Source organism: Python bivittatus, unplaced genomic scaffold (assembly GCF_059951505.1).
Source record: "Python bivittatus isolate LINGU-HERP-01145 unplaced genomic scaffold, Pbiv_v1 ctg000480_np1212, whole genome shotgun sequence".
Lineage (NCBI taxonomy): Eukaryota > Metazoa > Chordata > Lepidosauria > Squamata > Pythonidae > Python > Python bivittatus.
Genome location: NW_028277075.1, coordinates 23,276,877 through 23,289,554, shown reverse-complemented (window position 1 = coordinate 23,289,554; position 12,678 = coordinate 23,276,877). Strand labels below are relative to the sequence as shown.

General features: G+C 37.5%; 1 protein-coding gene across 1 annotated transcript in view; it reads right to left on the bottom strand.

Moving 5' to 3' along the window:
* Positions 1–6,802, bottom strand: part of BUB1B (BUB1 mitotic checkpoint serine/threonine kinase B) — a 29,667-nt gene extending 22,865 nt beyond the window's left edge. The window contains exons 1-7 of the mRNA XM_007437142.3: positions 6,680–6,802; positions 6,095–6,252; positions 4,862–4,921; positions 4,618–4,762; positions 1,729–1,925; positions 1,099–1,277; positions 820–1,019 (exon numbers count right to left, since the gene is read on the bottom strand). Of these exons, the coding sequence (XP_007437204.2) occupies positions 820–1,019; positions 1,099–1,277; positions 1,729–1,925; positions 4,618–4,762; positions 4,862–4,921; positions 6,095–6,234 (921 nt within the window). The 5' untranslated portion in view covers positions 6,235–6,252; positions 6,680–6,802. The remainder of the gene's footprint in view (positions 1–819; positions 1,020–1,098; positions 1,278–1,728; positions 1,926–4,617; positions 4,763–4,861; positions 4,922–6,094; positions 6,253–6,679) is intronic.
* Between the last annotated feature and the right edge of the window lie 5,876 nt (positions 6,803–12,678).

Sequence of the window (12,678 nt, the reverse complement as noted above, 5' to 3'; positions counted from 1 at the left end):
CTTCAGCTAAACAATCCACATTCATTAGTTCAGTCCAACTACTATAAGATGAAGCAGGAATCACAGACAATTCAACTACGTGATCCCAGAGATAAAATGATACTATTTTCCTAGAGAGTCACTGTGAAACTTTGTTTTTTTAGTCACTTCCACTGTACCTTTAAAACACATTTGAGCATTATTTTTGTATTGTAAGTTACCTTGCCAGGTAGAAAATGTGGATTTAAAATTTAAATCTAATGAAATGGTGATATTACTAAACATTTTATAAATAATTCCATAAAAAACTTAACATGCTAAAATATGGAAGTAAATAAAGAAAAAAATTGGAAGAGAAAGGTCTTGATCCCAGTTTGTTTTGTCAGTAGCTGTAACATTTATTAGGATTGGCAAGAGAGGGAATGCGGAGTGGTGATTCAACCTCATCATTTAAAGTAAATTAATACACAATTTCTGCAAGTATAAATTATACAATCTGTAAATTTTGTATTATAAAATCAGTAAATAGAAGCAGACTTCTATTAATCTGAACTTTCAGATTAATAAGCAGCCAGTTGCTGTGAGCAAAACATTACAAGAGTAATGTGAAAGTGACATTAATAACCAGAAAACATTCAAAGTACCTTGAAAATTTGTGGTGCCTAAATGTATTCAAGGGGAGAAGATTTAGAATACACAAATCTAAAGACAGTGCTAATAAAGGCAATGTGAACTCTACATCCTTACTAGCAAGCTGTTATTTTTTTTTGAATACATCAAGATGTTTATACTGACATGCTATATATTCTATCTGCATTTAGCAGGTTTCCTATCTCTTACCCTGCCCATGGTCCAAGGGCCTGCTTTCAATTCATTCTCCTTTGATTTTGTGGGTGGAGGGGCAACCCAGGGCTGTGGTACAAGTACTGGAAGATCAGGTGGAGAATCTGCCATTTTGTTTTCATCAAATACAGAAAAAGTCGGACGAATGGATGCTTGCTGAGGTGGCGGATATTGGAGTCTCTGTCCTTGGCTTGGGACTACAACACATCATCACATAATTAAATATCTATCTTTTATAAATAACTGGCAAATTATAATAGCAAAATAGCAACTTACATTTTACAGCATTTCCTACACGACTAATTGGGGCTTTTATGACTTTCTTTCCTCTCCCCTTCAGTTCTGCCAGTGTGGATCTTTGTGGTTCAGAAACAGAACTATCCATCTGCTCCTCAACATCACCATCATTTTCTAGCTCTTCCAAAGCCTGTCGAGACACACGGGCTTGGAACTCCCTATGAACAGAAATAGCAAGACTTCAGCTATCATTCCTACCTTTTTGCATTCTCACAAATCACACTGTCTGGATCCAAAGTTATCCACACACGGAGATTTTTCACAAGGCACCTTCGCTAAATTCTTCCCAGTTCAGCTATGCAACTATCATTCCCACAGGATCAAAATCAGAAGTCGGGTAGCACTTTGTCCATCTAGCAAATTTTATTAAAAGGCATAACTTTTGTGAGCTGCAGCTCACTTCATCAGGCATATACAATAGCTACTGTATGATTTAAATTGGGGTGAGGTTTTGAGGGGGGATGAAGAGAGGCTGATTATGCAGGTGCAGGTTAAATGTGAGACAGATTACAAGTACCTTATCCATTACTGTAATGTGTTAAAAAAAACATTGTGTTTGATCAGCTTTCTGTAAAGTCAAACTATTATCTCTCAGTTTTCATAGAGTACCTGTGCTGGGACAATAATTTATCCAAAGGCTCTGCTTTACAAAAGATCCCTTCCTGGAATATCGTATCAGCTTTCTTGTAATTCCCCCTTGCCTCCAGTTCCTCTGCCCAAGTAATGTAGAGTTGTGCTAGTGTAGTGCCTATTGCCTGGCTATGCAGGTAGCTATAGAGATCCAAAGGTTCACTGCAACAGTTCCCCTGGAAAACAGAGACAAGAAAAAAAAAACACGTTCATGTTACAATTTTTTAAAGAGGAACTCAGAATTCAGTAACTTGTAACTCCATATAGCTCTACTTCTAGCCCTTATGTCCTCAGATAAAATGGAGGTTGGGAGAATTCAGAAAACTATCCAGAAAGAAACAAGGGTGTTTTGTACCAGATAGAGACCTGCTCTGGGAAGAAGTGGTTTCAGGGGGAGATGGGCAGGAAACAAAGCTGAGGGGTTTACTTGGCTATGGAATATATGGGCAGTGGCAGAAGGAAAGGAAGGGGCTGGGAAAATCAGAGATGAGTGAGCTGATGGAAGATGCCTTGCTGGGACATTGATGGCTGAGGTAAGGGATAGTGAAGGGCACCCAAGGCATATGAAGGATGGAATGAGGGAGTGACATGTCCCAACTTTGCTCTACTCAGGACCCTCCAGCCCTCCAATTTTGTTTTGGCTGAAATCCAGTGCACCAAAGTTCTAGGTTTTGTTTCTGCTGAATCATGGCTGATCTGGAATGGTTTGGCACAGTTTTCTGAACAAGTTTGTTTCATGCTTAAAACATATTTCTCTTTTGTACACATTCCTACTGAAGTGAAACAGAATCCCTGGCCTAACCAGTAGCCAAAAATCAAGTTTTCCTTCTTTAAAATCTCTAATTTGAGCTTTCTGGCCCATAAATTTGCCTTTATTTGAGGGATTGGATTCCATAGAAATAGATGCATTACTGTGCATTTCTGCACTCTGCTATGTTCTCTCAGTTTACAAGGACTGAAACAGATGAACAAATGAATTAAGTCAGTAGGTGCAGGCATGCGATCCATTTTGCTGCCTTAAAACATTATCTAGCAAAGTTATTTCTGTTCTTTAAAAACACTCCTTATTACTCAGGCCAGGTAGCCTTGTTTCTCTTACCCCATTCTAATTACTTGTCTCACCATGCTCTTATCCATTGTATGCAGTTCTAAACTAATATTGTGGCACTGAGAATCAAGGATGTGGTCAAGTTACTTAGGAAATGCGGTTGACTACTTTTACCGTTCATGCTTATTACATCTAAGAGAGGGCATTTCTGACCACGTCCAAGAGTTATAAATTCACGGTCTATTCCAGACTCAGAAGTTTAAAACTGTAATCCAGTTACTTACATCTCCTTTCTGGGTAAGCTCTTTCAGCAGGTTATTGTTAATCAATTTCAGACACACTGGAATAAAACTCATATAGCTAAATCAATTCTAATCAAGCATCAGGCTTACTTTTGGGACAAAACAATATTGTTTTGGTGGTCTTTACTGAGAAACGGGCAGGGAAAGCACTGATTTTCTTGGATGTCTCTGCAGCTTTTGATAGTTCTCTAAAAAGATTCCAGGAACAAGAATATCTGGATTGGGTGCTGGAGATACCATGCTCTAATGGTTCAGTTCCTATTTAATTGCCAATTAATAGGAGGATTATTTTTTTGGTCTTTGTCACTTATGTTATTGCCTTCTATAACTGTATTTTATCCCTCAGCTGTTCAACATTTATATTTATTTGGTAAATTTATATAGCTGCCCATCTCACATATGTGACTCTGAGCGGCATACAAAGTTATATAGCAGCTAGGAAAAATTATCTGGAGATATGGACTGAAATGTATCAGTATGAGGAGTCATTCTCTTTTCCCTAAGTAAATACCTGAATACAGCAATAAACTGAGTACACTCAAGTAAGATGGAGATACTCTTTGTAGGTTGTTGAGCTGAAGAGTTATAGCTTGCCTAAACAATCAATTTAATAATGTAAGAGTGTCTTGGATCCAGTGTTTTCACTAGAATCAGTAGAACAGCTAAGTTTATATAACAATTATACTCCTACACGAAAAAGTTCTAATAACTTCTGCTTCTATTATTCAATTTCTTTTGTAACTGGTGCCTTTGAAAAAGCATGGAAACACTAGCTAATTCAAATTAAGATAGCAAAATTAATAACAAGAATGATACAAAACTAAGATATGTAAACTGTATAATTTGCACTAATTGCCCATTCATTTCAGCCCCAATTCAAAGAGTATAAATAACTGAAAGCCTAAATAGTTTTGGCTATATTATCTGAATAAATATCTCCTACTGCATATCCTAGACATCAAAATAATCTTCTAAAGTCTTCATCAAATCAAAACTTGATTATGGTCATGGACCAGAATAAAAAGTTTTCATCAAACTAGGTGAATCAGATGGTTAGGAGAGTTATTTTGCAGTGGTTGTGCCCTCTTTGCTGAATGCATTTTTGAACAATTTAACCTGAAGCATATGTTATCTGAAGGGTAGGTGGGCTGGCTGGGATGACATTAGATGGACTTTATGCTTTCTGATGATCTTTGGCCTTTCAATCAATAAGAAAACTTATTATGGTACATATATCTTTCTGTTTAGATTTATTCTGTTTTTTAATTATTATTATGATGCTGTGATTTTGTAATGGGAGAAGGTTAAGCACAATTTAGTGACATAGAGAGCTCAACACATTATAAATTAGTGCAATACTGCTGCTATATGATCACATAAGCAGGGACAGTTCCCACAAAGAAAGTTTTGTGTGAAAATATTGCTGTTCACTGCATATGGCAAGGTATTGTAATCTGCTTAAATAACATTTGCCAGACAATGAATTGGGCACAAAATAATACGTATAGTATTACTCACAAATTTAAGCCAGAGGCTAAGATAGCGGGGGTCTTGGTAATATCTCTGCTGTTCGTTCAGGGCTTGAATAGCTCTCTCCAAAACAGCAGAAAGATTGCTCTCTTTACCTCCTTGAGGGAAGGTCTGTTCTGTCCATTTGATATACCTAGTGATATTAAAAAATAATTATAAATACAAGGAAAACAAGAACACCTAGATTTGAAAATTAAATTTTTCCATGTTTCACTTACAAAGTTAAGCATACCTGTCCCAGATGTCCAATGGATCATCTCCACAGTAAAAGCGAATTTCAGATTCAAATGCCCTGAAATTATAGTCAAATGTATGCCTTTTTCATTATATATTAATGTTTTAATTGTTGATTTTTATACTGCTATATTAGTTTTTTATTGTAAGCCACCCAGCTATATAAATATTACACATAAATAAATGTCTAAAGAGCTAGAAAAAGTATTTTCAAATTAAGACAGGATGCAAAAATCAGACCTTTAGAGAACAGAGTGTATACGACACACTATAAACTGGAAAATCCTTGCCAAGAATACAGTAATAATAAATGAAAAGTATAGCTGTACATGCTTAAACATTATCTGGAAGATGTGCTTTAGACTTTCCACAGTGGTTCTCTGCTATTCATTAGAGCACCCTGATTTTTTTTCTAGGCTTCTGTACAAGTCATTAATTTTAATGAATAGATTCCATAAAGCAACAGCACCTTTTTATTAGGTTCATGTGAAAAAAGTCAGGCCACTTTAATGAATATCAAAGAAATGCTACATTTGTGAAAGGCTCAAAGCATTTATTCCAAATCATTTTCAAAGCTGGCACAACCCTAAAAATAGTATGTGACTGATGTGAAGTGAATAACCATCACATGCTACTACTGTTGCCACTTGAATAAGAGCAATGTGGTATGGCTAATATTATGCATGTTATGCAGAAGCATCCAAGTTAACTGCCTACTTCAATTTCATATACCAGGACTACATAAGACTTCTTTTCCTTAGACCTCAGAAAACTTTTGCCCCAGGAGAAGCTGGTACAGACTAAATGGAACTTTGGCCTGACCAAATATAAAAACATGTTACAGTCAAGAGAATGTACGTAACTATTTCTAAATAGCTATACTCTTCAGATTACACTTAGATTTGAATCTTTTCACACAAAGAAAAACCTCAGGAAACTATTTCCTAAAGGGATCTCTCCATGCCAGATATAGTTTGTTGCACATACAGTACATCCACAGTACATTTGAATAAGGCACCTATATTAAAACGTTCAAGACCATCAGAGAAAAACAAACCTATCAGACATCCAGATATATTTCCATAGGGGTTCAATCATGAAATGTATCTTTGCAGCAGGATCCCTACTAAACACCCAGCAATCCTATCTGTGTGTAAAATGAAGCCATGCCTTATTTTAAAGCAAGAACCTTAAACAAGATGCATGCAGTACTGAGATACACCACACTCACCTTTTTTGCTGCTGAATAATTGTATGAGTAGAAACATCTTGCTGAGCCAGAACTCCTTGCAAAGTAGCCATTATTCGCCCCTGCCTCAGAGGCTGCACATTTTCTTTGCTCAGTTCCCATTCATTCCCATCTGAAGCCATGGTAACCTGCTTGTTGGCCTATTCAGTAATATACAGACAGGACCATAAGGTAACTGCTGAAAGATGGGCAATCATAATTACAAGCATAACAACAAAAGCAGGCATAAAGGATGCTCTGCTCAGTGGTGTATGATCACAACTGTAGTTGCACCAGTAATCCTGACATCATCTTCACAAATGATTCCTGTTTGAGAGAAAACTCCACGGTTTTGATTCTTTTATGTAACAACTTGAGGGGATTAAAAGAGCGCTGGATAATGGGGTATATCGTTTTAACTTCTCCGTCTTCACCTGTTTCTGTGAACTATTGCTGCAATTAATTCAATATTCCTTTCCGTTAAAACAGTGAATCCTTTACGGAGCGGAGGGAGATCATTTTAATTTTTTGCCGCAAGGAAATCCCAACACTGTAGCACACAAACAACCACACGCATCTCCCCTTCACCTGCTTTGGCCCAAGACGACGGAAGGCAAACCCTCCAAACGTTCATTCGCCCCGCCGGGTGCGCGTTAGCCAAATCCCCCAAACCTGCTCTGTGACTCTCTCCACCGTCTACGTTCAAATATTAACCGCCACCAACCCCAGCAGCTCTTTCGGCCTGATTGGCTCCTTCCTAACGTTGCCGCCTCTGATTGGACAGAAGGACATGCAAATAGAACGGCTTGTGCCGGGTGCGAACGGTGGCGTAGAACGTGGAAGAGTTAACTCTCTGTGGGCGGGGCGGCGCTCCTTTGACACAGGGACCGCCGTAATTGATGCGATTCATTCCCCAGTAGGGGGCGCTAACACTACTTCTGCACATGAATGGTAATTTTATTTGCAAACTCAGCCCTGGCCCAGGTGGTCAAACGTATCACAGGGTTGGACCGTATGAACAAACGGCTTTCCCATCTTTACCCTCCCTTTCTTGTCTGTAAAATTGTGGGATTCTGTCAGTTTGCTGGGAGCAAATAAAGTGGTAGCCGCTGCTGTTACACTGTAGCTCAGTCGGACCCTGTGACACATCATGAACGTACTGCTTTTATCAATAAAAACATCTTCAAAGCTTAAATTCAACCACATATGTTAGGGTTCCCCTAACCCATTTGACATATTGCAAAAGGAATGTTGATTACTTAAAATAGCAATATATTCAAATAAAACGTATCTGGATTTCACAGTTTGCTCCAGTTATGTGACCAGTTTATAGAACTCGATCTCTTCCCTGTATAGGAATGAATTTGGGATGATTATACACCTATTCTTTTTTTTAAAAAAAATAAAAAGTATTGCTAAGATGAATATTAATGATTTGCAAGAACTTTGGAATTAAAATGATATATATGAACATTCATATAAAATGAATGGCTAAGATTTAATACGTTTCTTAAGAAATTAAGATGAGACTAATTTAACAAAAGAGTTTCTTTTACAGTTATGGGATACAGCAAAGAATGCTTTAAAAAGATTGGCTATCAACGTTATTGTTGTTGCTGTTGTTATTAATATATTGCTTCAGTTTTAAAAGATTCCAGGTGGTATACATCAGAACAACACTAGCAAATGCCAGTGCAGTACAACCAATAAAACTCAGAAATGGGAGGAACAACTGCGATTAAAGTATTAGACTAGGAATGGAGAGAGCCGGTTTCTAATCTACCTTGAACCACAGAAGTTCACTGGGTGACCTTGAGCCAGTTACTCTCTCTCAGCCTAATCTACCGTATAGGGTTGTTGTGGGGGAAAATAGGTGGAAGGAGCATTAGGTACACTGTGTATTGCCTTGAACTCCTGAATGAAAAGTAAGATATTAATTTAATAAATACAGTGCTTCTGACCCTCAACCTTCGCAGGCAATCCAGAAGGATACTGAGGTCAATAGCACCAAAAGCCACTGAGAGATATAGCAGAACAAGGATGACTACACTTCTCCATCCAAACCCTGCCACAGTTACCCATCAGGGTAATCAATGCAACTGAACCCTGAGACCCAGGAGTGTAGATCAGTGTTGTCCAAACTTGGCCACTTTAAGATGCTGGCTGGGGAATTCTGGGAGTTGAAGTCCACTCATCTTAAAGTGGCCAGGTTTAGACAACACTGGTGTAGATGAACCACTTCTTCCAGAGCTTTTTACAGTTGTTGCCTCACCACTTTCTCTACAGCCTTCCCCAAGAGTAGGAGATAGAAAAGATTATAGTTGTCCAATATTAAAGGATCCAGCACCAGCATCTTGAGGCCACTGGTACTTCTCCTCCTGCAAAGACTCTTTGACTATGGCCTGAATCCAAGTCCCTGCACTTTTCCTGACCATCTGACTGACCAGCCAGGGCAGAAATCGAGTACATAGAAACTAGAATGCTGTCCACTTCCTCAAGATCCACAGGATCATGTTAGAAGCATAAAATAGTCCCACTATTTGTCCTGTTTTGGTTTAATATCCATATTTCTGTTAATACTGTGTTGCAAAGATCAGTATGGTATAAAGATGTGAAGTACTGTATATACCAAAAACCTGAAACTTATCACTGTATTAATAGTGTAATTGTTAAATAAGTGTATTATGGTATTATCAAGGATGTGGGAGGGAGGCTACAAAAAAGATTACTCTTTAATATAGGAAAGATGATGCAAACCTAGATTTACAATCTTAGGTTGGTGGTACGTGCTTGCTTTCTGTTTATGAACTGGCTCTCTAGTATGGAAAGACTGCTCAATATCCCATGAGGTCAGGGTTTCATTGTTTGTTTAAAATGGGCTGAATAATTTTTTACATGCATACAATCTTTTTTCCCCATTTTTTCCCATCTTTTTATGTTTGGTTTTGTGTTTTTTATTTCTCTTTTCTCTTTATTCTCTTCTTTTTTTCTTTTTTCTCTCTTTGTATATTATGACAATAAAACATATTAATTAAAAAGGAAAAAAAACCCCACTGGATTGGCCTGCAAAAATCAGGACAACCACAAGATGGCAGGAAAAGGTTAGCATTTTCTGTATCTTTGTTGTCATCTAGTGGTCGTCCAGAAATTTGCAGCTCAGATCTTGTAGCCCTACATTGGCTACATTGATGACCAATAGATGGCAGCAAATAGTTTTCTTTATCTCTGTTGACATTTAAAAGTTGTCCAGATATTCTGCTGCTTAGATCTGGTAACCCTACATATTGTGCATGCCAATTTTTTCATAAATAATACTTTTGTTCCTTTAGACTACATTACTCAAATCAAAAATGAGTTATTGTTTTAATGAATATTAGCCATTTTTTTAATTGAATGGTAAAAGTCTTGACTCCTGGCAACTTGTCCATGGCAACTTCATGGATACATCCATGCAACAGTACTGAAGGGGCTTGCCATTGTCTTCTTCTAGGGTGAGTTTTGACTTCCCAATGCAAACCTAATCAGCACTTAGCTTTTGAGTCCAGACAAAATTAGCCAGGTATTGCCACCTACTGAGTGTGATTGAATGAGTAAGTAAATTATCTTTGCCTGCAGCAATCTATAACAAGCAGAAACACTTTATAGCAAGGCCTTTTCTCCACTAATTATTTATAGTATTTTGGGGAGCATTTCCTCTCTATGATTTCTAGTGAGCCATCCAACCATCACTGCATTGATAGAACAATAATAAGGAAAGGCTTTATATTTCCACAGTGATGGTTGGGTGATGCTGGAAAACACTATCAATCACTAGCAATGGAACAGTTCTTCAGTTGTCCAGGCATTGAGTTGACTAAAGGAATTCATTTATTAAGGATAATCTGACACATAAAAGCAACATAACCTTTTCATTCAGGCTTGCTCAGAGAGGTGCTGTGCTAATGCAAAGTTTAAAGCACTTCTTCCCAAAGCTTTTGAAAGCGTGCACCCCCTAATATATACTACTTGCATCCATACATACCCTGTTCTATGGATAGATGAAAAAGAAGTAATGGCTGAGAGCAGTGTACTAAGCCAAAATATGACTGGTTTGTTGGTGGCTTTGTATATGAAGCTAGCCATAGTTCACAGCCTAGTGCAGTGTTTCTCAGCCTTGGCAACTTGAAGATGCGTGGACTTCAACACCCAGAATTCCCCAGCCAGCACGCTGACTGGAGAATTCTGGGAGTTGAAGTCCATGCATCTTCAAGTTGCCAAGGTTGAGAAACACGGGCCTAGTGTATTATTTGAAATCATATTGTGGTTAATTCATATAATTTGATTGAACAAAACATGACTTTGTATGTTGTGTAGATGCATCCATAGAGATATAGTGCTGAAAAGAAATGCATATTACCATCTCATCAGTAACATCACCAATCTGCTACACTAGAAATGCTGAAGTTGATGGGGTGAGTAATGGAGCATACCCCTTCATTATATTTTCTTTTCTTTGTGCATTTTGGCCAGTAGGTGCTGCTGTTAGGATATGGAATTTCTTTTTTAAACCAGCTGTGTTCCACAATAGAGATGCCGCACGATCTCCCCCCACCGCCACCAAACAGTTGAATCCTGTTTTTAAAACTAGTGTTTGCATTACTCAGTATCTCTTACAGATATACTCATGTATTTTCACATACATACACGTACCTTTACCACTGAAGCTGATGTAATTAGTATCAGAACGCAACTTTTTAAAAATTGAAATGCAATCATGGTGGCTTTTTATAGATTGACCAAGAATGATTACTTCCCCATTTTATCTTTTTAACCATGGCTCCTGTTAAGTGATACATCTCTGGGAAGCCTTCCCATTCTACAAATAGTTACTGTTACCTCTGTTACTGTACATTTGTTTAATTAATTGCTCATTTTGTTTCCAGACTGTTGTGTTAGCCCAATGTGCTTAAGGTATGCATGAGTGCTTAAAGGGTGACAAGCCTCTGAAGGATGATTCTGTCACTTTTATTTATTTATATGACTTAGGCACATGATCCCCTATTAATTGCAGCCATTGCTATCTAATTGTGACTTGAGATAATGCAGTGTTGTCTCCAGGTCTCTTTAACTGCCCCTGCAATACAGCATTACTGTAATTTAGATCTTAGCCTGTATCATAGGATCCTAAAACAAATCCTTCAACAATAAAACAGTAATATGAACTCTTAAAAGATGAGGCTTCATCTTAAACACAAACAAACTGAAGACTGGTCTTTCAATTAGCCTGAAAGTTGTCTGCAGGAAAGATTTAAAAACTGTAGAATTTACAGTTAGTGGAAAACAAGATGAATATCAACAAAACCCCAAACAAAGAAACAAAAAAACCCACTGAAGAACAGAAGTCTGTACATAGATGATGTTTGGAATAGCACGCCCACAAGGACCCTAAGCTCATGTACATTACAACATTATTAATACTCCTTGGTTACTTGGGGGGAATTCTACTTCACCAGATAACTATGCAAACATTGGGCTTACAGGAGGGGTGGGCAATCTATGACGCCTGAACCCTTTTTTGTGGTTCTGCAAAAAAGTACTGATCTAATCAACTGTTGAAACTTGTCTTTTTTCTACCTCCAGCTTCATCTCATATTAAGGAGAGTGAGGGATGGGTGTTTTTATCAGATGGTAGTACTTTGTAGGAAGGAAAGGTAACGCAGCTAGGAAATCCCCCAGTTCCTGTTCTTAAGATGCCTTATACATAGCATAGCACCTTTCATTGGCTTCATGCCTGTGGTAAGAGATCACCAGTAAGTCAGTATAATTTTCTGCCAGCTCAGGTGGATAGTGGATGGTCCTGCTCATTGCGAAGAGCTTTTAGAATTTAATTGGAATGTATTAAAATGTGGAATATTAATAGTGTAATCCTATAGCTGTCTACTCAGAGTTAATTTCCACTGAACTCAGTGAAAATTTTTTCTTATGAAACATGAATGTATTTATGCTGTCAAGCAGCTGATATTTAATGTTAGACATTAAATGCTAAATAACTCAGAAAATGTTCTGCTTTGAATTCTGGTGGGCCTCCACAAGAAGAACTAAGGGACTGTTGTATATATTGGCAGAGTTTACACATTGCACTAAGCCATGGTTTGTTAACATACTTTGTATAACAATTGACTCAATTCTCATAATATGCAATTCTAAAAGCCACAGCTAAACAAACAACGATGGCTAGGTTCATATAACAATCTAAACCATAAGCAAATAAACCATATTTTGACATAGTGTAACGTGTGAACCCAGCCATTATCTTTCTGTATCAAAGGGTTTCAAAGTATGTCCTAAGAAAGTAATGCTATTTTTGAATATATGTTTACTTGTTTTTTGGTTTCCATTACATTGAGTGTCAAGCGGAATAGTTTTATAAGTTAGTTATGTGTCATATAGGTGAGTGGGACACCTGGTGATTATATGAACATATACTTACCATCTTGAACTGCTTTTAGTAATAAATATGTAGTTCTTCCAAAAACATTCCTGTAATCCTTTTGAACCTGTCTATTCATCTTACCTGTTATCTTTTCTCAACCATGCCAAGTATATTA